Source organism: Lissotriton helveticus, chromosome 2_1 (assembly GCF_964261635.1).
Source record: "Lissotriton helveticus chromosome 2_1, aLisHel1.1, whole genome shotgun sequence".
Lineage (NCBI taxonomy): Eukaryota > Metazoa > Chordata > Amphibia > Caudata > Salamandridae > Lissotriton > Lissotriton helveticus.
In genome coordinates, this window is record NC_136059.1 from 1226073509 (window position 1) to 1226100478 (window position 26970).

Below are 26970 nucleotides of genomic sequence, written 5' to 3' on the forward strand. Positions count from 1 at the left end.
CTAATTTACAGTGGATGCAGTAAACAAGCTGAGCGGCGTGCTGGCGGGCGGATGCGCCTGAAGCGCCAACTGACTCACCCCCTTACGAGCGATGGGAAACCACCTGCTTGTCCTGGGGAAGGGGCGTTGGGGGACATGTTATGTTGTTTGTTCACAGGTTGGGGTACCACGAGTCGCATCACAGGTTCACACCACCAGAAATGGGTTGAAACGACCGACATACGAGGAGAATATGAAGGGATGTGGAGGGGAGGGGAGAAGGCTAAGAAGGAAAATATACATGGCAAATGTTATATAGTATAAGTGCTTAACCTGGAACATACGGGATATGCACCCTATGGTCAAATGGTATCAAGTATTTTCCGATCTCAACAGACGGGAAGTGCAAATTGCACTCCATCAAGAGACCCATCTCCCAGTCAAAGAGGGTCAAGCCCTGCAGAAGCGTGGGCGGTGACTGGCATTTTACACTATATACTTGGCCTATGCTAGGAGAGTAATGATTTGGGTGTGGGCCGGAGTGCCTTTTCAGGTAACAAGACACGTTGATCGCCCCTCAGGGCAGATATGTTGCAATACGAGGGACACTGGAGGTAGGGAGGTGAGCATCCTAAGTATTTATGCCCCAAACGCAGACCAAGCACAGTTCCTGACACGATTGTCCAGATGACTATTCCCATACCTCATGTCTGCAGTGCTCATAGGTAGAGACTTCACTGCTGTAGCAGACACCACTATGGATAGGTCGCACCCTCCGTTACAAGATTCCCCAACTACCCAACATGCGCAGGCGTTTGGAGACTGGCAGGGACATAGGGGGCTGGTAGACTCTTGGAGGACCCTACATCCCTCTGACAAGGATTACTCATTTTTTTCAGCGACGCATGACGTACATGCGAAAAGCCACATTTCTATGCACACCAGACATACACGGACAGGTAAGCACAGCCGAATACTTGGCTAGGACGATATCCGACCACAATCCCGCACTACTGGTCCTTGGCTGGGCAAGCCTTAACCCAGTCATCCCTACCTGGAAACTGCACCCTGAGGCGCTGGAAGACAAGGTTTGTAAAGAAGGATTCTGAGAAAAGATCACACAATACTATCAAGAGAATGAGGGATGGCAAGCCTTCAAGATAGCGATACGAGGCCATTGCATAGCTGAGACAACAAGAGTTAGATGCACACTAACAGCAGAAGTTCTTACAGCTGAAAATGAGCTTAGGGAGTTGGAACAGAGATGAACGGGACACCCAGAATTGCTGGAGGAACTCCTAGAAGTGCGAGAGGCAGTAGCGCGCCAGACAGAGAGGTTACAGAGCTTTGATTATAAGCAATATCTAGACCGCATACACACGGAACGAGACAAATCGGGCTCTTTACTGTCGTGGCTGGCCAACCCAAATAAAGGGGGGTCCCCAATAGTGGAAATGGAAGACGATGGGAACAGACAATACACTCAGGAAGGGATCAATGACATCTTTGCACAATACTACACGAGATTATATCGTAGTGCCTCCTGGTGTAGAGATGAAACAATAGGAGAGTATCTAGAAGGGTTGAGACTGCCCCGGCTAGAACCAGAGGAAGCAGAGGACCTGGGGAAGGACATTTCCTTACAGGAGGCGAAAGCTGCCATAAAACATATGGCACACAATAAAACGCCAGAGATTGTATGGGTTGCCTGCCGAATTCTACTTGACATATGTGACGGAACTAGCCCCTAGGTTGATCTTGATCTATGAAACGGCAAGAGAACTACAAACGCTACTGACCACCACTAGAGAAGCCCTAATAGTACCTATCCTCAAACTCCGAAAGCCAGCCCACGACAGAACAGTTTACAGGCCGCTGTCCATGCTGAACATGGATTATAAAATATTGAACAAGATAATAACGAACAGATTGTTAACTCATATGTCCCAACTGGTACATGTAGACCAAGCGGGTTTCATCCTACACCGTAACACTGCCATTAATATCAGACGTCTCATGGCTATATTGGGGGCTGAGGATTATTCCAAAGATGACGTTGCAGTATTTGCAGTAGACATTGAGAAAGGGTTTGATAGCCTTGAGTGGCAGTACCTATACTGAGTCCTGGAAGAGATGGGCCTATGCGAGGGCTTTGTGGGGTGGGTGAAGCTACTGTATACAGACCCAAGAGCCAGGGCGCGTACGGGGAAAGTCATCTCTAAAAGCCAAAGAGTAGAGAGAGGAACAAGGCAGGGATGCCCACTGTCCCCACTCTTGTTCGCCCTAGCCATGGAGCCACTAGCATGCCGCGCCAGGACGGGGTGGGACTACATTGGGCTGACGATTAAAGAAACCCACCACCGCATTGCACTGTACGCGGGCGACCTGCTCCTTTTTCTCCAGGACACAGAAAGGGACCTAGAGGGTGGCAAAGGCATGTTAGATGAATTCGGCCATCTCTCAGGACTGAGGGTGAATTGGCAAAAATCTAAGCTATTCCCCACGACACCGGATAGACGCCCACCGGCGGGACTGGAAACTCTACAATGGGAACCCACCTGCCAAGAATACTTGGAGGTGACAATTTACCACAGAATTGCAGACTTAGTGGAGGGCAATGTAGGCAAGGGAATAAGATCCCTACGCTCTTCCATGGACTTTTGGGGCTCGTTCCCACTATCAGTGGCAGGCAGGATGGCCCTACTGAAAATGGTGGCATTACAGCGTCTGCTTTATATATTTGGGTCACTCCCGATATAAGTCCCGGGCACGGCATTTCGGGATCTGACCTCACAAGTAAAAACATTTCTCTGGGGAGCAGGCCTCCAGCGAGTATCCCTGGCCACGCTGCAACGCTCCACAATGACCGGGGTCGGGGGGCGGGGAGGATGGGCTAGCAGTCCCGGACCTTGAGGCACATTACCTTGCAGCACAGCTCCAATGGCTTGTGAGATGGCTGGTGGACAGTATAAACCCGGAAAGGGCACAGTCCCCATTCGCCCAAGAGGTCACAGTTCTAGCGAGAATCCTGCTCAGATTCAAGCAGAGACCGCACAGGGGAACGGAAGAAGAAAAAATAACGCAATGCTGGACAAGATGGCTCCAGCAAGCTGGATGCGGAGTCCCCTACTCCCCAGACATATCCATAGAAATGCTCCTATATTTACCGCACAGAGTGAATTGGGCTGGACTAGACAACTGGAAGGAAGCAGGGGCGACAGTAATTGGGGACCTCTTTAGTAAATCCCAGATGCTCCCATTTGAGGAATTCCGAGAGGAGTTGACCTCCCAGAGGGACGCTTCCTGCTGCATAGAGCTCTCACTACGCTGTTCAAGAAACAGTGGGCCACGGGAACGACAGAATCCAGATCACTGGACTGTTGCAGGTACATGTCCTGTCGGCAGGCAGGATAAAGACTGTCTCCTGCATCTATAGAGCAATCAGACAAGATGTCCAGAAACCTATGGAACGCTTGAGGGCACAGTGGGAAGAGGATTTAGGGGTGCCAATTACAGAAAAGGACTGGGAAAACATTGTTGAGCGTACCCTTAAGGTACCTTAAAGCACCTCCTTCTAGGAGAAGGTGCTAAATGTAGTTGAAAGTACTATAGACAAAGAGGTACCACATACACCAGGACACTGCATACTAAGCTGGTTCCACCACACAGCCAAGACAAAGGTCACTGGGAGGGTTCAGGACCTAGCATATGTCTTAGTGAAGAGAGAAATCGCAAAGAATTAAAAGGCTATGAGGGGGCCAAGAATAGACACCTGGAAACGAGAGCTGCAGAAATGGGCAGATACAGGAAATAGAATCTTGCTGAGAGAGGCAAACCAAGGCATAGGGAACCTAGAAACTGCAAGAGCATGGGGGAGATTACTAGATGACATGAGGGCATCAGACCTTAAGGAGACAGCAGAAGCCCAATAAAATTTGCCGCCACCCGAAAGGGACAATGAGATGGGAATACGGAGGGAATAAGATGAGAAGACAGACACAAGACCTTCCCTGCCCCACACAGACTCCATTCTTGTATGTACAACAGGAGCAAACACCCGTCAACCGTGTTGGGATTGGGGTAGAAAGTATGATATACAAACATATAATATCCCAACTGGTATTATTCAAAGGCAATTAGAAATGATATGTATCCAACATTATCAAAAGGAAGTAAGGAGACTCATTGGTTATTACACATGCTCATGACATCATTTTATGTAGGAATATAAGTAAAGGAAGGAAAACAAGGCAATTGGCAGTTGTGACAGCACTGCACTTAAGCAATTAAAACAATGGATGGCAACTAAAATTGTACTTGGTGCTAGGTGTGCATGAGTGAAGAACATGGTAGCGGCGCAAGTGACAATGTGATCAGCGAGGATGGCGCGAAGTGACTGGTGCAGAGATATATACAGTGATTAAATGACGATAGAGGATTTCTGGTGACTTGAAGAGTACATTTCTATTTGTATTGTTCATAAATCACTTTGTAGGAAGCGCCTATGATCGCGCTGAACGGTTGACGGCGTTTCGATCCACTTGAATCTGGATCTTCTTCAGGACTGGGTTGGTGGCAGTGCAAGGATTGCGAAGTGGAGGCACAATCGGGGGAATCACGGTGAAGCCGGCATGGGTCCGGTTGAGGGAATGAATCCGCTGTGAAGTCAGTGTACCAATCCCAGAGTGATCGGTCCTGTGAGAATCAATCTCAGGGAGCAGACGAGCGGCGTGGCAATCGGTCCGGCAATGCAACACCGGACCGATCGCCACGCCGCTCGTCTGCTCCCTGAGATTGATTCTCACTGGACCAATCACTCCGAGATGCTGTACACGGACTTCACAGCGGATTCATTCCCTCAACTGGACCCATGCCGGCTTCACCGTGATTCCCTCCTACGGGGACTTGATCACATGACGCCCTACTACCAATAGCATCTCTTTTTATAGGTCGTCGCTTTTTTGCTTTTTTTACATTTTTTTTCTCATTTTTGAACCAACATCTGTTTTCTCATTGGCTGAGCTTTTATCATGTGATATGTTTTTTTAAAGTGCTAAACATAATGTGCAAAACATGAGGCCAAGCAGACTTCTCAACAAAATTTCATTTTTCAATTTTTGTTTCTAGACTAAAAATGAATTATTAGCTGTTTAGGTTATAAACATAATCCATCATTGCATCAATGCGCTCAATTTGATAACAACAGTTGAAAACAAACAATTCATAAATACATTTCAACAAACTGTTGTTTGTCAAACTTGGTTCCTAATTCATGATTTGTACATTTCATTTTTGTACTGATAAACTATTATAGATGCATAAATGCTTGACTGTGGTAGATGTACACATTAAAATCTCTAAAATTTCATAAAGCGAAATAAATATAAATAGATAATGGAATATTCCAAAATTAAATACATAAAAATATATAAATATATCCATTTAAAATACTGCTCTATATAAATAATTTCATATATGTACATCTAAATCTAATTATTATATATTTTATTCAAGCTATTATCATAACATGTTATAGTACTCAAGTATTTAACCTAACATTGTCAATACCTCTATCATACTTAGGTGGTATCCCTTACCCCTTCTTCAGTCTACTATATCTTGCAAGACCTCATTACCTTAAAGTGCTAATGCTAAGTTAGAAAAACGTGAACTGTGTATATATATATATATATATATATATATATATATATATATATATATATATATATATATATATATATATATATATATATATACAGAAGACAGTCGTTTTTAGTTTTCAAACAACAAGCTGCAGCCCATAGTCATTCTCTTCAGATGAAATTTATTATGGCACAAACACCACCCGACGCGTTTCGCAGCCTCAGCCGCTTGTTCGCGTGAACAAGCGGCTGCGAAACGCGAATGACTATGGGCTGCAGCTCCTTTGAAAACTAAAAAGACTGTCTTCTGGATTAGATGGGGCCCGCCGTGAGTAAAGGAGGTGCTGGTTATATCGCCATCGTGAACAAGGTGTGCTGCAACACCGAAATGCGTTGATCCAGGAACGTGGTCAACCCTTATCTCAATATTTAATGTAACAAAATAAATATCCTTTTGAAGAATTCACCCTGGAGTGCGGCCCGTTTTTTCCTCGTCTGGGGAAGAGTGAGGTGATATATATATAAACACAGCTCCTCCTCTGCACGCTCTGCGCTCGCAGCCCACGCTTCCACGCCAGCAAGTAGAGGACTGGACCAGCAAGTCAGCAAGATGTAATTTTGTATTGCCACATCACCCACAAAACCAGCGACGCGTTTCGGGCCAAGGTGCCCTTGTTCACGCTGCAACATAGTTACGTTTGTAATGCTCTTTTATACACTTATTTTTAGAAAACGTGGTGACCTCCAGTGTTGCATGTGTTTATACAAACAGTGAAAAAGTACTATCGCTGCTGGTTATTTTATATATATATATATATATATATATATATATATATATATATATATATATATATATATATATATATATACATCTTTCTGTGTATAGAATTGCGTCTTACACAAACATAACTGGTTAAATCCAAGTAATTCTAAGAAAATTCTGACTATGTGAACCATTCTAAAACATGTACAAAGACAATTGTATTATTAAACATCACATATCCGGATTTCCTAAGAAAATATGTAGAAAGACTGTATGAATACAATACTTATGATTCCTTTATGCATGTGCAAATCTGAGCATTACAGAAACACACAGACACTGGATGATGTCATCAGTGATGTCATCAGTGATGTCATCAGTGATGTCATCAGTGATGTCATTTGAGATGTCATCAGTGATGTCATCAGTGATGTCACTAACCATGTCATGAATGATGTAATATGTGACATCATCAGCAGTGCATTGCGGGCGCGCGAGTTATAGTGAGTCCAACTAACTATAACGTGGGAATTTCAATGGTTTTATGTCAGTAAAATTTCCAGCTAACTATAACTGCTTCTATTCGTTGAGAAATGGCTACAGTAGCAGCAGCAGGAGCATCTGCACCACCACCACAAGGACCACCACAACACCATTGGTGGTGAAGAAGAGGAAGAGGAGGAGGAGGAGGAGGAGGAGTTGTTGGTGGTGGTGGTGGGCGTGGTGGTGGGTGGTGGGCGTGGTGGTGGGTGGTGGGCGTGGTGGTGGTGGTGGGCGTGGTGGGGTGGTGGTGGTGGTGGGCGTGGTGGTGGTGGGCGTGGGCGTGGTGGTGGGCGTGGGCGTGGGCTGCGTGGCTGTCCGGAGTTTGTTCACTGTGCCATTTCTTCTCTATTTTCCGGCAGGCTTGCTTGGAGGCTAGGAGTTCTGGGGTGAACCAGCTGGCCCTCTTGCTGGTGTCTCTGTGGGGGGGTTTCTTCAGCGGGCAAGGGTGTTGGCGCAGACCTGGATCCTGAGGCTGTGGGCAGTGTCATCGGTGTTGGAGGGTTCGGTGGGTGGGCTGAGAGCGAGGTTTGCATGTAGTTGGTCTTCGGTGATTTTGCTCCAGCAGCGCCGGGGGATCTGTTGGGTGCAGTGGTGTGTGGTGGGTTTCTGGAAGGCGAAGTGGATGCAGTGGTGGTCGGTCCAGAGGAGTTCGGTGGTGTGGCTGACGGAGATGTGCAGGCATGAAGAGTAGACTTGGTCGAGTGTGTGGCCGGCGGAGTGGGTGGGCGTTGTGACGAGTTGCTTTAGTCCGAGGTTGGCGAGGTTATCGATCAGGGTTGTGGAGTTGTTGTTGTCCTCAAGGTGAAAGTTCAAGTCTCCGAGGAGGATGTAGTCAGTGGAGGTCAGGGTGTGCGTGCTGATCAAGTCGGAGATAGTCGTTGAACTGGGTGGGGTCCGGGGGGGTTGGTTGACGAGAGTGCTTCTGAGGGTGGAGTTAGGGTCTGTGTGGATCTGGAAATGCATGTGTTCGGCGGTGCTGAGCACGTCGTCGGTGCTAGTCGAGACACTGATGCTGTTCTTGTGGACGATGGCGATTCCTCCTCTGACTATTGGTGCGGTCTCTGCGGGTGATCTAGTAGCCGTCTGGGATGGCTATGGCGATGTCGGGTGCGGAGGAGTCGTTAACCAAGGTCTCTGTCAGGAAGGCGACGTCCGGGGATGTTGTGTCGAGCAGGTCCCAGAGCTCGACGGCATGCTTGCGTGCCGAGCGGGTGTTCAGTAGTATGCATCGGAGGTGGTTGGGGTCTTTCTTGGCGGGTGGTTCGTCGGCTCTGAGGCTGGTGTAGCTGCAGTTCCAGCAGGTGAAGGAGCAGTGTGTGCGTTTTGGGGCGGCCTTGAGGCAGGTGTGGCTCCGTCGGAGAGCGTGCAGAGTGCTGCCGTCGTCGTGGCGGCGGTCGTTGTGGCGGGTGCGGGGGCCAGGGGTTCTGGCGCTGGGCGCAGTCCAGGCGCAGACGGGCTTGCCTTAGGCGCGACGACCGCGCAGCGACCGGCATATATGGGGAGGAGGGAGGGAGGAGCAGCTGGGAGACGGGAGGCGCGGGCAGTGAATGGTCATTGGGCAGTCAGGGGGCGGGGCCGCAGGGGACGATAGAGGCGAGGGCGGTGAGGGACAATGACGGTAAGAGAAGGAAAAAGGGGCACAGAAACGAGGGAATAACGAGTGGCACAGAGGGCAGAAGGGCACACAAAAACGAGTGGAACAGAGGGCAGAAGGGCACAAAAAACGAGGGGAAAACGAGTGACACAGAGGGCAGAAGGGCACAAAAACGAGTGGAACAGAGGGCAGAAGGGCACAAAAAACGAGGGGAAAACGAGTGACACAGAGGGCAGAAGGGCACAAAAAACGAGTGGGGCAGAAGGGCACAAAAAAAGAGGGAAAACGAGGCCATGTCACTTAAGTTAGGAAATCCGAATCTGCATCAACAGTCTAGAGAGGATATAGTGATGCTATAAATATGCAGGGGGAAAACAAAATCGACATCATGTCTGTGCAGACAGGAAACAGAGAGGGAAGCCAGCAACACTATGTCATCACTAAGAGTGCCTCCAACATTTGCGTCATTAATAGCACCAGTAGTGTGGTGAACACGAACAAATACAGTCCTACATTTACTGAATTTGCCTTTCTACACCTATTTAAGCATATATGCATGTAATACACGGATTTACTTCGATATGAGGGAGCTGTACTCTTTTGCGTTCTTCAAGCTTTCAGTACCATTTTGAGCTCCTGCAGAGATGTGGTTGTCTGAATGTTTTTTGGTAAGGTGTTACAGTGGGGAGGGCCTAATAGTGATCCAAACCTGGAGGAGGCTTAGGGTGGAAAACGTTCTGGTTAGTTGGCCGTCAATTCTTGGTATGAGTGTAGACAGTATGTTAGACAGTAGTTAGTTGCTGTGCCATTTACTGATTTGAATACAAGTGCCATGGGATTTTGTATGGTACTTTTTTTGGCAGAGAGCCAACCACATTAGTGACTGTATAGGGGAGTAGGAATATGCCTTTATAGATTGTAAAAAGCTCTGATTGCAAAGTTTTGGACCTTGTTGAGTGGTGCAAAAATAACTGAGGGAGGCCCATTAGAAAAACTGTTTCAATACCCCTACATGGGCGTAGCTAGCAATAGTTCAGCAGGTGCTATTCCACTGGGATCCAGGGCTGTGAGGGTCTCACTTCATCCCAATTAGCAATCGTTTATTACTACCAAAATTGGTAATGGGTCGCAGTTTCATTGTTTGCATTACTGCTAAGCACTGCCTTGTTACGCTCCTATAGTCAAACCTGCTGAATACTAATGAGTTACTCCGTTTTGAATGGAATGAGAGAACTGATTTCTTGAATTTAAACCATCGTATCAACGTGCAGTTACTCTGTGTTGGTTATGTAGCGATTAGTTTTTGTTAATAATTTGAATTAACTTGAGCCACCAGGTTTCTGGACGAAAGGGTAACTTGGAAAGCACTGCTGAGGGAAGTAGATGGTGTCCAAGTGAGGAGTGCTGGATAAGGTTGGAAAGCACAGGACTTTTATTTTGGAGGGCCTGAACACAACGAAGGAGGATGCCTAGATGCCCATCAGGGCAAACTGCCACTGCATTTTGCTTCACACGCTTTTCTTGTCCCTCCTACACTGCTGCTCCTCACACTCCACCCTGTCAGTAATGTTCCTCTCCACACCTGCCCCTACATTCTGGCGTCATGCTGATCTTGTTGCTCCTACTCTTATACTCTTCCTCACTTTACTCTATCTCTCACTCTCTCTCTCTCACTGACTGACTGTCTCTCACTGACTGACTCTGACTCACTCTCTCTCACTGACTAACTCTCTCACTTACAGACTCTGACACTCTCTCACAGACTCTCTGACGCTCTCTCACTAACTGACTGACTCTCTTCCTGACTGACTGTCTCACTGATTGACTCTCACTGACTGACTCTCTCTCATTGACCGACTCTCTCTCACTGACCGACTCTCTCACTAACTGACTAACTGACTCTCTAACTGACTAACGGACTGAATCTCTCTCTCTCACTCACTCACTCTCTCTCTCTCACACTAACTGACTAACTCTATCACTGACTCTGACTAACTGACTCTCTCTCTCACTGACTGACTACCTAACTCTCTCACTGGCTGTTATACAGGTACTATTTCCCAACCTTCACCCTCCTCTTATTTATGCTCCCATAACAAAAAAAACCATAACAAGCAACCATTGGGACAGGCAGATAGAAGTTGCCAGCATTAAAAGGACAAAAAAAAATCGACATTATTTATTGTTAATACTTTTTTAATATGGTTGTTCAGTTGTACATAATGCTTTCTTGGTCATATATAAGGTAACAAAAATGCTTCTGACACTTCTTTATTATAACTTTTCAGCATGTTGCAGACTTCTGTACAGCACTGTTTAAAGACATGGCAAAGTCGATATCTCTTGCTAAACACTTATAAGGTCCCAAAGGCGAGACCGATTGGCTATGCCAATGCTTGTTTTTTGTTGTTGTCAATCTGGTTCCATCCTAATCATATTTGCTAAATACACTTTTGTATAGATTACCTACAATTTCCGATGCTACTACGGCCTAGGTTTATACTTTTATGCCAGAAAACCAACTGGGTTTGTTTTCACCAGATTTAGACATTTACTAAGTAAAATTACAATATATAAATTTGTGAAAATTGATGCATTTCTGACCAATAAGTAGGCCAGACCCTTTCCTGTAGCATGTCTCCCTGTTGTTAATTGATTTGGGGGTAGAGTTTGTAAAATATGGGCAAATGTGGGTTTACTGTTACTGACTCTGTACCTCATGACTTCACCCCCTTGCTGCTCCCCGACCCTGCGTTCCCGAGTACATTTTTCCTTTGGCCAATATAAAGCAATATGCGTTACACTGACCTGGCCGCAAAATGGTACAAGAAAAAAACCCAGTGGTGGCTCAGTGTGCTTAAGTGAAAAGGGCCCACGAAGCCTCACACAAACCACCGAAAAAGGAAGCGGTCAACCGCGTTACAGAAACAGGGGAGCAAGCTGCTTTCAGTTTTTTGTTTTTAGCCTCTTTAAATGGTCTACTGCAGTGAGTCGGAATGCAATTCATTTAGATACCACAGAATGAGACCTCCTTTATAGAAGACTTAGTTATGCGGTTAAAACTGCGTCACTGCTGTGCAGCTCGGCTATTGAAAACCAGTGCCATTTTTTTTGTTCATTGATACTTTAAAAGTAATTTTGTAGAGTACTGCTGCTTCAGGCCTTGTTTATCTTATGAATCCATGGAATGCAGCCGGAGGAAAGAGGGAGTGTTGCTTTCTGGTGAAAAATATGCAGTTCTGCAGACAATAAGATATCATTTACTAGGCAGCATTTTTTATGATTTGAATACACATGTATTGTGATATTGCAGTGTTAAAAGTGGCTTCCTCCCTGCACATTCTAGCAGTGCGCAAGTAACCGCAACCTTGCATTTCATTGCATCAGATTTTAAAAGCCAAAATGTTAATTAATATCGTATTGTCAACATATTTCCCACAGAAGAGACGCGTGGTCTTGTAGCTGAGCGGCACTCAGGCTTTCAGCCGTGCAAGGACACACTCTTCTGGTTAAGGGCTCTTTAAACGACTCTGCTTGTTATGGATAATAATAATAATAATAATAATTAAAAAAAATAAGTTACGTGGTTGACTGCTCCTTGCAAGAGGAGGCAGAGTGCTGTGCAGCAAGTTTGAAATAAATATACAACCATACCACGTTCATACTTCAAAAACAATGTGCGCATATAACAAGAACTTATTTTCTGAAATGTGAATTAGTCTTTCAAACAGTATGTGAACAGACAAACATTATATAGATGCACTGACCTGGTTGTGGTTGTTTCCTTTTGACATGCATGCGCTGTCTCAAAAAGAGACATGCTGTATCTACAACGTGGGCTTATAGCCCGCCAATAGGCTCCCTGTTTGCAGGCACCATCCCCGCTCCATTTTATCGTCCTCCCCATTTGTCATATGTCATGCCTCTTCCGGTGTTTGGCCCTCCCCAAGCGCACCTCCCAACTACATTTTAAACATGCGCAGCGGGCATTGTAGGGCATTGTTTCTGGACTCATTTTTTTATTTATCTGGATAGTGTTCTCGCTTTTAACCATGCTTTATTTAAGCTGACAAAATGTAGGCTTTTAGTAATGAAAAGTGGGCTTTATCCCAAACAATCACAGTAACTGGCTTAGGTAATTTGATGTACAGCATGAGTCAAGAATGAGTATTCTGCTTTAAGAATGAGTATTATGACTATTCTACCACTTTTTTCGAAGTTTCCTGAAAGGGATGCAGGAACATACATGTCACATTCGATAATGTTGACGTCTCACAGCCAGCATCATGCAAAAATGTCTTCTTTGACGTCTAAGAATTCTTAGTTGCTTGTACTGGAAAGGGAATACAAACCATTTGAAAGCGAGGGTCATCTTAGGACCATATACCTAGAAGGGTAGGTAGTCTTTTACTTTCATTCAAGTTTAGTTGCATATATTGCACCTTGTTTTGCTCAGTGGGGCAATGCCACATATTAGTTTGGGGGGCGGAGGGGATGCCGGGGTGGTGACGAGTCCATCAAAAGGCACAAGAGCAGAGTTGTGATGGATAGCTGCCCCCCGTAAATTTGCCATCCCATTAAAACAAAGCTGACGAGACTCATTTGCATATGTAAAGGTTTCAGTATAAATCCGGCCGCAGCATGACCAAACAGGCCATCCTCTTTTATTAGCAGCTAGGGTTGGAAGAGAGTCAGCCACATGACCGGGTTTTTTTCCATCAGTCTTAACCCAGAGAAAGAAATTACGAGGGGCAGAAAAGGGTAAAAGGAGGGAGAAAAAGATAGGAAACAGTGGCAACCTGCAAGAATAAGAGACCGGAATTGTAGGGTCGCAAGCAGGGACGCATTTACAATGTTCGTACCAGAGCCCATGGTTCTATTGCTAGGCTACTGGCTGTGCCCGTTTCTCCTTTTGTTTACCCACTTCATATTCATCAATGCTAGCCCATAGCATAGCAGGAAAGGGAGAATTGGTGCCTGTTAGAGCCATACCTGCCAAATGGGGAACAAGGTTAGAGTCTCGCCATCAGCTCACCATCCTTTGATTCTGGGGAAATCACTTAATGTCTCAGTGCCTACCAAAAATGAATGTGCCCTTGTGCAATGTAACTGGTGCTCATGTAAAGCTCTCCAGTACCTTTGAGTCGAGTTTGCGCTATATAAATCTGCAAAAAACAATCCAGTAGAAAATTATGAATGGATGAGTGGGCTGGGCATCAGACTGGACTTTAGCTGATCAATATTGTGAGCTGGCTCTGTGTTCTGTTTTTACTCAAGGTTCTCTGTCCTAAATTACCAATCTTGTTCAGGTTTGAAACTCATTGATCTCAGAAAATGCCACTGCAAGTACTAGTTTGTTTCTCATTAACTGAGTACTTAACCAGGCTTTATATGAAAATCCCCATATCACTAGGATACAAAATTAAGTGATGGCATCAGCCATTTAAAGCTATAATATAGTGCACCGGCTGATAAATCAAATATCGGAAATTAATAAGTAAACATTTTGTTGTTTGCTATTTATAAATTGCTTTGCCTAGGCAAGCTAACTGTTAGAAGCTGGCCTTGTTCCAGAGGATTGACTCTTGCAGTGTGGATACATTGTGGTACCGGTCACCATCTGGGGGGTGTTTCAATGCCCATAGTGTGATTGGCCAAAAGGACCAGGATTCCTGATTGCCAGCCCAAAAATGTTTGCAGGACAGCAATTGTAGGAGGGTGCTTTGCTGAGGCATACTCATCCAGTGTAACAGATTTTTTTCCTCACGTTGTAAGGTCAGGGTTACCTCAGCCAACATGAATTCAAAGGGCTGGTGATTCCTTATTGCCTTTGTTCCAGACACCATGAGACTCTCTCCCCTTCTGACAAAAATCAGGGAGTGTAATTTAATTCTAACAAATGCCTGGCAGAACCAGGAACTCAACTAGCACTACTTCGGTAATTCAACCACTCAATACTCGTAAATCTGCTCTGACTTCCTTTTAGGTCTCGGCTCTAGACGGGGCGCATGCGCTGTCTCAAACCGAGACATGCTGTAGCTACATCGTGAGCTTACAGCCCATAGGCTTCCCATTTGCTGGTACCATCACCACTCCATTTTTCATCCTCCCCATTTGTCAAGGGCATGCATAGGTCTTGCCTTTTCCGGTGTTTAACTCTCCCTGAGCGCACCGCCCAACTACATTTAAGCATACTCTGCTACATAGTAGTGCATTGTTTCGGGACTACTTTTTTATTTTTCAGGACGGTGTTTTCACTTCCAACCATGCCCTATAAGATGTAAAACGCTGCCCATGTACACAAGCGTTTCAGCATCACACACACACACACAGTTAGTACACGCTGTATGAATGTTGCTATGCAATAGACAACACGGACTGCAGGTTGGAGCTCTCTGGATATTTATGATGATTTCTCAACTACATCTTTGAGCTCCATTCAGCAGTGTGGTGATGCAAAGAGGCGTTGAAGCAGAATGACACTGCAGCATTATGCTGTCCACTTCTTTTAACTAGCACTTTGTGAACTTCAATGAGGCGCGTCAGTTTTTTTTTGGGCATGTTTTTCAGTCTAGGAAAAGAGGAACCCCCCCTGCTTATTACCTCAGTATAACAAACCACTTCGCCACCTCCACTTTCTAGGAAAGGCAGAGCCGCCTCACCTGATGATGACAACCTCCACCTCCCCAAAAAATCAGACCAGCATCCCTTCCACAAAAGTTCCAAACTGGGCGCCCTCATTACCCTCAACCAGATAGACTCCACTAGCCACTCTTCATACTCATCCTCCTCAGAGTCAGCGGCAGCCATCCCTCCGGCAGAACACCTGTGCGTCGACACAGAAGTAAGACTAAAGGTCTGAACAGCTCGAAGACCCTCCTGCATGCACTACTCAAGCTGCTCCAGCTTTGACAGCTGAAACGTGTTCTAATACAACACCCATTGTTCCAGCGGAAGCGGGGTGGGCGATCGGTCTGTCTGGGCAACAAAACCTTTACTTACTACTTATCTTTTCTGGTATAGCTTCAACTCAAATCATTAGGCCCATTTCTCAAAATCTATCCCTCTTGTCAGTTAGAAAACTACTTCTAACTACTACCAACGTCACTTAGGTCCTCTGATGGATCTTGTGTTGAGCTAAAAGGGAATATGATATTCGGGATGAACAATTATCCTATGAGGACTTGGAATAGATAACTTATCTTAAACTTATGTTTCAAAACAACTTTGCACCTTTATCAGCCATGAGTATAGATTCTTAGAGACAATGAATATCACCAAAAGAATAAGACCGAATCGATAAAGGTAATTTAGTAAAAATATTTATCTAATGCCTCAAAAATGCGGATGAACAGAAAAATTGAAGATCAGATTTTTTGTAATATGCTGAAATTGCACAGTAAAACCACACATCACATGAGAAATTACAGGTTCAGTGATGCTCATACAAACCACTCAATGTTGCCTCGGGTTCTGTCCTCAAGATTTCAGTTTGTGTCTGTTATGCAGCGCCGATTGCTACATTAGGAGTCAGAATAACCCCTCAACCGAGAAAGGTTATCTCCCTGTGCCCGAAAACCAGCCGGCAGTAGACCAGGATAAGGTCTCAGTTCGCTTAAGGTTCAGTTTGTTAATGTCTGTCTCTCAGAATGAGTGATTTGGGGCAAAGAAAAGAATACAGTTCAGGATATGTAACATGCAGGGGTCAGAGAAAAACCCAACAGCATGACGAGCAGGGAATAGTCAGCCAACCAGCCTTAACTCCTACTTAATTTGGCAATTCTACTCCAATACAACCAGGTTTACACTCCTTAAATATCAATTCCATCAGTCCATGGGGTTTTCATTGGTCACTCACGATGGGCGGTTATGTGTGATCAGTAAAATATACAAATCTGAAAGAAGTAATCCTTTTCTCACGTTTTTCTCTAGGATCATTATATTTCATTTAGTTAGTATCTAGTAACATCATCGGAATAGGCAGTACATTTTGCCATCTGTCCGTTCCCAGACGCTTTTCGGCTGGGATGCAACAAAGTTGTTACAATTTTCTACCTGTGAGAAGTGAGTCCATTGTTAACGAGAATACAAATGGAAATTTTACAGAAATTTCTCATAGAGCTGGGGTGACAGTTTTTACATGACTCAACGTTAGCTAAGGAAAGAAAAACCTTTTGAGGCCTAAGCAGAATTCTGCTAAATCAAAAAATATTAATATTGTTAATAGGCACACATTTCTAAATGCATTTAATCTTTTCTTATTAATTAAAATGATTCTTTAATGAAATGTACGTCAATATTAAACACTACTAAAACTTTTCTGTCTCGCAGGTTATTATTTGTACGTTACTATGCAAGTTTAAATTTCAACATTAAACTTTTAAAAGCGTGTAATTATATGCGTTACCTTACAGATATCTTATAACATTCTATGTCAGTTTTCTCTGTTAAATGCATTCTTTACCTTCAATTAATGCAAATCAAAAGTTTTCTATTGCAGTTAAATGAAACACATTATTTAATGCACATTTTAATTCTCTATGGAAGCTTTGCAGAGGCTCAGTAGACCTTCATTATCTCTTCCAAAACACGTAAATGCTTCAGCATAACTTTATCGTTCTCCCAGCATAGCCTCTCATTGCTACATACATCATGCATTCTAATATTCTGCCTGCTTCTACGATGCAGTCTCTAAACATGAGTGTACAAATGAAATTTCTTTTCCGTAAGCCAGCATCTCTTATGTCCCATGCATTAAAAAGGTGTCGTAAATCGATTCAATAGATAGGAATTTGTGAAGATGGATGCATAATAACATCTACGCACCATCACCATCTTGGAGATCACATTCAAGAATGCTGCAGATAATGATATACTATTGTTGTCATATAATGCCTAATGCTGGTGAAAATCTTCCACCATTAGTATATTATTTTCTATTACTACGTATTTAATTGATAATGGTAACCCTTATGAGGAAATACAGTATGAGAGAAGACTGAAACTGCGCAATGCTCGCAAAAGTACATATTCAATAGACTGGATTTCGGTGTCGACTTCCATAGAAATTGTGTTAGTATTTAACCCTATGCGACCTATACCATTGACGGCGCCAATAGCTCGGAGCTCTGCCATTGCCGAGACCTATTCGCTTTGCCAATGCTTGTTTTTCTTCAAATTCCTCCTCGGGCTGGTTTGCAGACTTGACCTTTGTGCAGTGATGCCCATCAGTGTCAAATGATAAATAGATCAATAAAAAGCTGCCCTACTTAAAAGACCCTTCTCACTCTTGTGAATAGAGACTGCAGTCCCACCCTTCACTCCCACCATCTACCAAAGTAGACTTCTCAGCAGACCTTCTCAGTAAAAAAAACAAATCGAATTTTTATAGGGCCTCTCTCTCCTGTGTCCCCATTTCCATGTCTGGGCCTCCACCTCCTACATCAGGAATGTCAGCAATACAGTTGCACTGTCTGGGAAAACAAATTCACCAGAATCTGGTGCTCATGGACAGACCAGGGGCTTTGAAAATGGGACTCACAGGCCTCCTTCACTAACGCATACAATGCATGTAGAACACTGGCAACATACACAAGCACACAGAACATACACTTGTAATGTTAACGTTAGCTACCTTTGGTATCTACGGTTGCTCTGCTGTGCTATAGAAAGAACCTGGAGTGGGATTAGATTACATATTATAAATTTGTGCAAGATACTCCTAGCCTGGGCCAAATAACTAAATTTAATTTAGTGAAATAACCTTTAATAGTGAATCGTGAGGGAAGATCAGTAAATGAGACTTGCTTTTTTTACACCAAATCCGCTTGGGCTGCTTACAAACTCTATGCCTAGGTTTTGATACTCCAGAAAAAGGGCTGTCCTAGGCTTGGCAAACAGCAACTTAGAGCCCTTAGTGTGCACATATGGACCCACATATGTAAGCTGTCTGCCCCAAACATGGAGCTTATTATATTATGTTGTTTCTTTCTATAGCTTGCTTTCTCAGATTGTTTGTTATGACATGAAGCCTTCTCCTACTATACCTTAAAAAATATAATTCTAAAGCCATGCAGGAAAAATGGAACTTGCTTTCCTCCATATAATTCCTCTGCTTTCTTTGTTCAGTTACCCTCTCCTTACCTTCCATCCTCTGCATGCCTTATAATTCCGAATATAGACTCCTCTCATTCTCATGGCTGTCTGCCTTAATCACTCTTATTGTAATTCTGCAAACGGCTCGTACCTTATTTCACAGACCACAACCGTTCCCTCTTTAAAACCCTGTCTCAGCCACCTAACAAAAACTAATTTCAATTTGTATATCTATTCATCTCACCAACCATTTGCCTGGAACCACATAGTCCCCATTAATAACCAAACTGGTATTAATTTTAATCTACCACAAGGAAACTGCAGTAAATGCTTGAAATGTTGTTGTTTTCTTTCTTGAGAACACATCCCAATAACCAACAACATCACTGTGTTAACCACTAACCTTGGGTTCCGGAGTTGCGTGCTACTCACTATAGGGCACTTAACGCTTAGTCAGGGGTAGTAAGCGCTATATAAATGCAATCACAATTTATGAACCCAACTAAATAACGAGAGAACCCTGTCTTTTGGGGTTCAATTCCCAACCGCCACTCTTGCGATTGTTCTCCTTTCTTGCATTGGCGAGGCGGACCGGCTGGACCCGGAGGCCAGGCCTGTCACTCACCACTGCAACACCACCGTAGTTCAGTGGCCACTGGACATGCATACCTCTTTAAACCTTGCACTTCCTTGTCCCGTCACACTTGCCCATATAAGGCTAGAGAGAAAAAGCAGACTCTGGCCCAGACAAGCACCCAGCTCACTTATGCGTCACTTCCTCCTCTGAGGCTTCCCGCACGCCAGGGCCTGCCAGCCAAGGAGCCTGTCACTCACCTTGCACCTGGACTGACTATTACCATTTTGCGGGGCAGCCCTCAGCACACCCTAACAAACGATTGTACTTTACGAAATAATGAGGGAACCCTTGCTCTAAAGGCATACTATGTAGTCAAAATATGTCCTACATTGGTTCAAATATTTTAACCACCTTAAAGAAAATGTGTGTTCCATAACATAAATGTGTGTTCCATGCCATACACAGACTTTTAACAATTGTCCTAAAGCTTGTTAACATGTTTTTCTGCTGCTTATCTTACAGAACAAGTGGAAGCCTTGGCGGGAGAAGACATTGTCCATGTTGCATGCGGAGAGTTGCATAGCTTAGCAGTCAGCAGCAACGGTCAGATCTTCTCTTGGGGTTCAAGCAGTGAAGGGCAACTTGGACATGCAACCATGGAAGTATCGGTCTCCATACCAAGGTAAAGCAATATATTCAACCTTTGGGTTTCAGAAGTGATTATCCTAATGTCTCTGTGATAGTAAATTGCCTCAGTGTCTTTGTGCAGACAGTAGAACTCAAATTTGGACAGTGGCGTGCTTGTGTGACTGAATACAATTTCCGGTGCAGCTTTTGCAACAGAATTGCCACATGATGCACCCTGGTAGAAGTGAGTTGGCAAGATGGACAGAGTGAAAAAGTATCAGTTTTCAGATTCTTTCTTAATAGATGGTTGGTTTTGCTCCAGATATTTACTGAGAAGTGTGTTCCATATCTGCACTTGATGTAAAAGCACAATTGTTAATCATTGTTTAGTTATTTAGGGGCCCTTCAGTTTGTGTGTTTGTGCGTCAGGCAACGGGTCCTAATAGTGACTCTGGCCCTGATAGTAATCCATTGTAATCATTTCATTTTTAAAATGGATGCCAAGGTCCCCTCCCCGCCCCCCCGCTCCCACGTACTGTATCTCTGGAGATTTGCTGATTTTAAAAGGTCCTGGTAGAGTGAGTTATCGTAGTAGAAATGACGGTATATGGTTGCAGGTTTGTGGGGTGAAGAAATGATCCTACTGAATAAGCACCGGTAATGGTGAGATGTATGACCATTACATAGATCAAATAATCGAGGGTCATTTTCATATAGAGAATAACTTCTAGACTTATTACTTTAAAGCTAATGCTAATTGGCTGACCTAGGGTTAGCTTTTCCAGCATTAAGGAGAGACCATACACTGGTTATCTGAGTATTCTTCTGGCGCTGCGAGACCTACGGGTGATACACGCGCCTAACATCATCAAAAAGTCTTTATTGTGATTGTTCATCTTAAGACAGGAAATCTATAAAAGTTCAGTACAAAACAACAGTATTCATCATAAAATCTCTCAATTAAAAATGACCAATTCCATCATAAAAATATAAATTACAGAAGTCACAATATAAAACAATTCATAAGACTAGATTAAATATAACGCATACACAAGACTTTTCATAGAAACAGGCAAAAAGCCTTAAAAACTCAACCAAGCCATACGATAAGGTAACGATGTTTAGCTAAGAAGGCCCCCTCTTTTTTCCCCGAATAGCCCAAGACCAGCTCAAAAACTTGGCGACCCCTGTGACAGCAATATCATTGCATCCAGTTTTCAATAGCCTGTTGGCGACCAGTAGAGAGCTGGTCCCTAGAGTTCTACATAGGGGTTTAAGCCACATACTTCGAGGGTGCTGGTAGGCAGGGCAAACATAAAAAAGGTGGTTAATATCTTCAGTGTGCTCAGGACAAAACGGACACTTGTCCCCTGTACCTAATGACCATTTACATGTGAACTTCCTAGTTGGGAGTGACTCAACCCGGAACTGATGGTAGAGCTTGCGATCTCTGGGCTTTGTTATTAGATCCCAATAGCTTTCCATCAAGGGTTCCTCTTTAAGCTCACAGAAATCTCTGGTCAGGGATGAACAGGTTAGGGACGAGTACCTCTTAATTTTAATGAGGTTCCAGTATGCTGCTCTATACACAGTTTTAAATGGAAATTCCACAGTCTCTGGACAATCCCACAATTCTCTCATACCCATGTTAATGAGCAAGGAATTAATGCTACTTAACCACAGAATTTTGTTAGCACTATCCAACCCCCTAACTTCAGTCAGCCCCCTGGCAAATAGGTGAAGTTCAGGTGTAATCCAAAGCCTTCTCCAGAAGGCCAACATCCTGAACCGTGCAATATACTCTATTGCTTGGCAACCAAGATCTAACAGCAGGGGGATGCGGGGAGTCGATTTGGGGAGGCCCACGATTGATCTCAAAAATGTATTCTGAGCCAAAGCAAGGTGGCACAAAATACTTGCTCCCCATATTTCGGCCCCATACAGGATTGCGGGAATAATTTTCATGGTATACATTTTGACAACAGGGACTATAGGTTTGGTGATTGACTGCCTGTGTTCTTTTAACAAGACGCCAGCTAGCTGAGAGTGTTTCAACACCAGTAGATTCAGTTGTGGTGACCAACTCAATCTATCGCTAAAGGTGACTCCCAGGTAGGTGAAGAAGTTAGCTTGCTCCAAGAGTTTCCCGCTCATGAAAACTCTTGATGTTACGGGCCTAGCCCCATGGAGAACCATGAACTTAGTCTTCTCAACGTTGACCACCAGTTCGTGGTCGCAGCAGAACTCCTCGAAACGAGACAGCGCCGACAGGAGCCCCTGTCTCGTCCTGGATAAAGTCAGCGTATCATCGGCGAACATGAGCAGGGGGACCCTTTGGCCTGCTAGCATGGGCGCATCCGTTGAGTAGTTGTCAAAGTACCGCACAACCCCATTTATAAAGAGTGAAAACAGTGTGGGGGCCAGGACGCACCCTTGCCGGACGCCCTTCCCCACTACAAATTTGTCTGTAACCTCCCCTGGCTTCCCCCAGCGAACCTGAGCATAGTTAGAGGAATGAAGCCTAACCACTAAGGAAACCAGTTCCTTAGGCATCGCCAAGGCCAACAGGACGTCCTACAGTTTGGATCGAGGGACTAAGTCAAATGCGGATTTTAGATCCACGAAAGCGGCAAAAATCATACCCTTACCTAGCATAACCTCCTTCCAGTAAAGCAAGATGAATCTAAAGGCCTGATCCAGTGTCCCCATATGGGCACGAAACCCGGCCTGTAACGGGGTAAGAATGCTTTCTTCGAGCATCCAGGACTGGATCCTGCCCAGAATCACTCTTGCGTCAATTTTCTGCAGGGCGTCGATAAGGCTTATAGACCTATAATTAGCCGGGGCAGAACGATCACCCTTCTTATATATTGGGATAATTTCCGCACCGCACCAAGAATCTGGAATCGGCATTCCCCCTGCAATCGCATTAAGGAGGTTCGTAATATAGGGGATCCATAAATCGCTCTCCTGCTTAAATAAATCGGCTGGGATGCTATCTGGCCCAGGAGCTTTGCCAGTAGGGACAGCCGTCAAAACTACCTCAACCTCTTTAGTACTAAAGAGCAGGGGTATAGCTGGGGAGTTAAAAAGAGTAGCTGGTGCCTCGTTAATGCTGTTATTCTGGAATTGGGTGTCAAAGAAGGCAACCCACCGCTGGGGTTCAACATTATTATTTGGAATAATTGATTGTTGTCCATTTCCCCATTTTATCAAATCCCAGAACTGAGTCATATTCCTACCTTTGCATGCTGACAGCAAATCCTGCCAGCGCCCTTCATCCCAGTCTCTCTTTGCCTTTCTTAAAGAAGATTTATAGGCCAAACGAGACTGCTTAATAATACAATGGTTCCTAGACTTAATGGCTGCCACTAGAACCTTATGGGCAACTCTACATGTCCCGTTGTACCAGGAGTTGGGTTTAAAATTGGGGATCTTTCTAATTGGCTAGGTATTAATAAAATAATTTTTTAGCCCTGAAAAGAGCTTACTATGGATCCGAATTAGATTATCATTAAGGACCTCTTGAGTGCCGCCTTCATTCATTTCCTTCAATGACCCAGAGACTAGAGCCCTAATACCTTGCACTTTCCTATCAAGGGCCACCTATGCCCAGCGTACCCTTCTCAGGTTGTTAGCCAAGATTACTTGGTTACAACCTAAGTCAGGATCAATGGCAAGAGAGCTACAAAAGCTCCCATCGTTCAAGGAAAGGACCAACGGATTGTGATCACTTTCGGGGCAATTTTGAACTACCATGTCAAGGACTAGGTGCCAGGACTCGACATTCACTAGAATATAGTCGATCCGACTTTTAGAACGCCCATTGTCGAAGGTCGCCACTCCCAGGGCATCAGACGCTGTCCTATCGTTGGCGACCCTAAGGCCCCATTCCAAGCACAGCCCTTTAAGTTGTAGGGCAGCTTCAGACCACTTTTTGATGGGCAGAAGGTTTAGTTGAGGCACACCCCAGATCTCATCCACCTCAATACTGAGCCTACCATCCTCCGTATCTAGGGGCTCAAAGCAAGTATTAAAGTCACCTGCAATTACAAGGTTGACGTTAGGCGTTCCTACAGCCAAGAACGACTCCAGGGCGGTAATAACCTGAGAGGACCTTCCCCCCGGTTGCCCCCTTGCATATACATTAAGCAGGAGTAAATCGAGGCCTTTAGCAGATTTGACTCTAATAACTTGAATATCCGGGCTATCCAAGGCTATCTCCTCTACTGTGATCCCCTCGAGCTGCCTTACCCAGCAAGTTAAACCACCCAGAGGTCTTCCTCTATGACCTCTTAATGCTGGTTTTGAAAAGTTTAAATAGCCAGCGTGGAACACAGGATTAATTGACCATGTTTCCTGGAAGGCCCAGATACCAACACCCTCAATGTAAAGAGACCAATCATCAGAAGCTGTCTTAGATTCCAGACCCGCTATATTCCATGAGGCAAGAACCAAGGAAGACCTCTGAGGAGCAGGAGCAACTTGCTCAGTGCTAGCTACATTAGCCGCGTGGTGTTCGACGGGCATCGAAGCCACGGAGGTTAGAAGAGTGGGAAATACGTTAGTGAAGGATGGAGTGGGGCAGCCAGGCGTCAAAAGGATCCATACTGCCTCGTCACAACCCCCCCCCCGTCCCCCCGTCCCCCCCCTGCTAAATCCCCCTGGACACACAACCCCAGTCAATCGATCTCTTCAAGAGAGGAGAGAGCCTTGTAGCGATTATTGAGCTGAATTGAAGGATCGGGCCTTAGGTAATCATTCAGCGGGCCACCTGCACCCCTCTGTCTAGAGAAACTATTTTGCTTATAAAAAAAAAAGCGGAGGGGAAAAATGCCAATAGCGTCCCTATCATGTCTGGCGTGGCTGGCCATCTCAAGTATGTGACGGACCAGGCCGGGGGACCTGAAGCTCAAGACTACAGTCTCCCGGCATGGACTTTTTAGAATGTCCGACCTAATCAATGCGTCTAACATATACCAATACCAATAAAGTGACTGGCTGGGTGTAGTTGAGAAATGATTGGCGGGGACTTTGGAGTTAAGAAACAAAAGTCCCATTTTATTCTCACTGTGTTTCAGGACGCACTTTGCCACCCAGGATTTAGTGGTGGTCGAATTGGGTTGTATATATAAATGCTGTGACAGGAGTTTGTTGTGGTACTTCACATTACTTACTGGCAGTTTGAAAGAAGGGACCGAGTCTGAGTTGAGGTTAGAGAAGAAAGTACATGGAGAAAGGGAGGGAAGAGACACATTATGAATGCAGAAGCAGATGGGGTCAAATAAGCCACTGGAAATAAGTTCAGAATAACCATGATGTAGTGGGTGCTCTTATCAATACTACTATTGTGTCTGAAGGTTTAGATATGCTAGTTTTGTCATGCTTCGGGAAGAAGACCTCTTTCTAGAAGATCTGGAAGTGCGTGATGGACCATTGCATTTGGAACATAGCTCCAAGTCTATCTCAGTTACAGAAACAGATTGATGAGGCACTAGGGAATGTGTTGGCATGCTTCTCCCGGTTCAGGGACCACTAATGTTGCACTCACTTGGCATTGCATGCATACTGAGGGTAATGCCACCCATGACCATAATGTCCACCATATATTGCCAGGGATTTCTATTAGCACCTCAACTGTTGGAGTTTCCGAGCAAGTGGTAGCTAATATGTTATAGACTTTTGATAGTGCGATCCTCAATTCTGGATATTGATGCACATACACCGAGTGTGAACAGTCTGGTGCCTGGCTGCCTGGTTGTCCTTGATTGAGAGCTAGTGACACATTCGAAACGTTCTGTTTCTGCGAGATTAAAGAATGTCTGGAAGTGTTCAAAATCCAGAGTTGTGCCTGTTCCATATAGCTGGCAGGGTTTGAGAAGCCACAAGCCTTCCAGCTGTGAAAGTTAGTTGGGTTCAGATCCGCTGTCAAATAAGGGTTGCTGAAGATCAGAAGGGATCTGTAATTTGTAAGACGTTAGTCCGGGTTACCATGTCGCCATATCCAAGCTAGTCGGGTGCCAAATTATTATTCTAAACAAAAATTACACAAGTAGACTAAATAGGAAGTCATCACGAAGCCTCATCCATCCTAAACCTTATACAATGAACTTTGCATGTATTTTTTGTTAAACATTAGCCAAATATTGCATCACATCTTCAGGTGCCCTCGGTTTTTTACACATTACCTTCCAAGAAGAGTAAGTTCTTGTCTGCATCAAGTGTACAAGGAATGTTATCCAAGGAGGTTGTTTTTCTCATGTGTACTTATGATTGAAGCAGCAATTTCAGAATTCATCTGAGTTTTAGCCATTAGAATTGTTTTTCTTCTAATCTGTTCACTGGTAAAATAGATTTTAAGGACTACCTTGCAAAACTGTGTATTCAAAATAAATTGGTCTCCATTACAATTGTTTCTCAATTTTGTACTTGCGTCTGATGAATATGCCATAGAATTGCTGATTTGTTCAGTTGTGGGCTCTGGTTGTATGAGAGTTCAACTGTTCTGGGATGATGCCACCTAACTGCAGCATTCTTATTTTTTATTTTTACACATACTTTATTGCATTTCACAAGCATAAGCATTTCAATTCACCACAGGATACGTTTGCCTTGCGTTGTATCAAGAAAAGATGTGAATATTAAAACAGCCCTCCCTGTCCCTCTCTTTGTTAGGTTATATTACAATACAGCATTCTTATTTCAAGTACACCCGTGTTGGTACTGTGTCTGCTTCCCCCTCAAGCAGGTGTTTCTGTGCATGTTCAGTACAATAGTTATTGAGCTGTATTTACAGTTAAGAACCAAACATGGCTCCATTTAGTGGTCACAGTTTCGACCTCAGTATGTGCAGAGTTGCCCTTCTTCCAATCGGTATTTGCTGTAGTCTGTGTTGAACCATATGTAATCCTTATTTTAAGTGAGCACTCATTCTCACATTTGGGAATCAGAAAATGGACACCCAGATGTGATTGAATGTTTCTTTTCCTGGCACACATACCTTGTGTTTTTTTAAAGGAGATTAGTTTTGCAGACAGGACCTCTGTTCACAAAGTAGCATAGTTCAGTGCTGTGCTTCACTGGAACTAGTTGAGACCCAAAAATACTTTCCCCCCTCTCTATGAATCTCAAAACCGAAGGAAACCCAGAA

At 44.4% G+C, this 26970-nt stretch overlaps 1 protein-coding gene across 3 annotated transcripts in view; it reads left to right on the forward strand.

Annotated features, from left to right (window-relative positions):
* HERC3 (HECT and RLD domain containing E3 ubiquitin protein ligase 3) overlaps positions 1–26970 on the forward strand; it is a 604132-nt gene that overhangs the window by 120694 nt on the left and 456468 nt on the right. For all 3 annotated transcript variants that reach the window (XM_078676105.1, XM_078676106.1, XM_078676108.1), the window contains exon 4: positions 19716–19875. In XM_078676105.1, coding sequence (XP_078532231.1) covers positions 19716–19875 — 160 coding nt within the window. The remainder of the gene's footprint in view (positions 1–19715; positions 19876–26970) is intronic.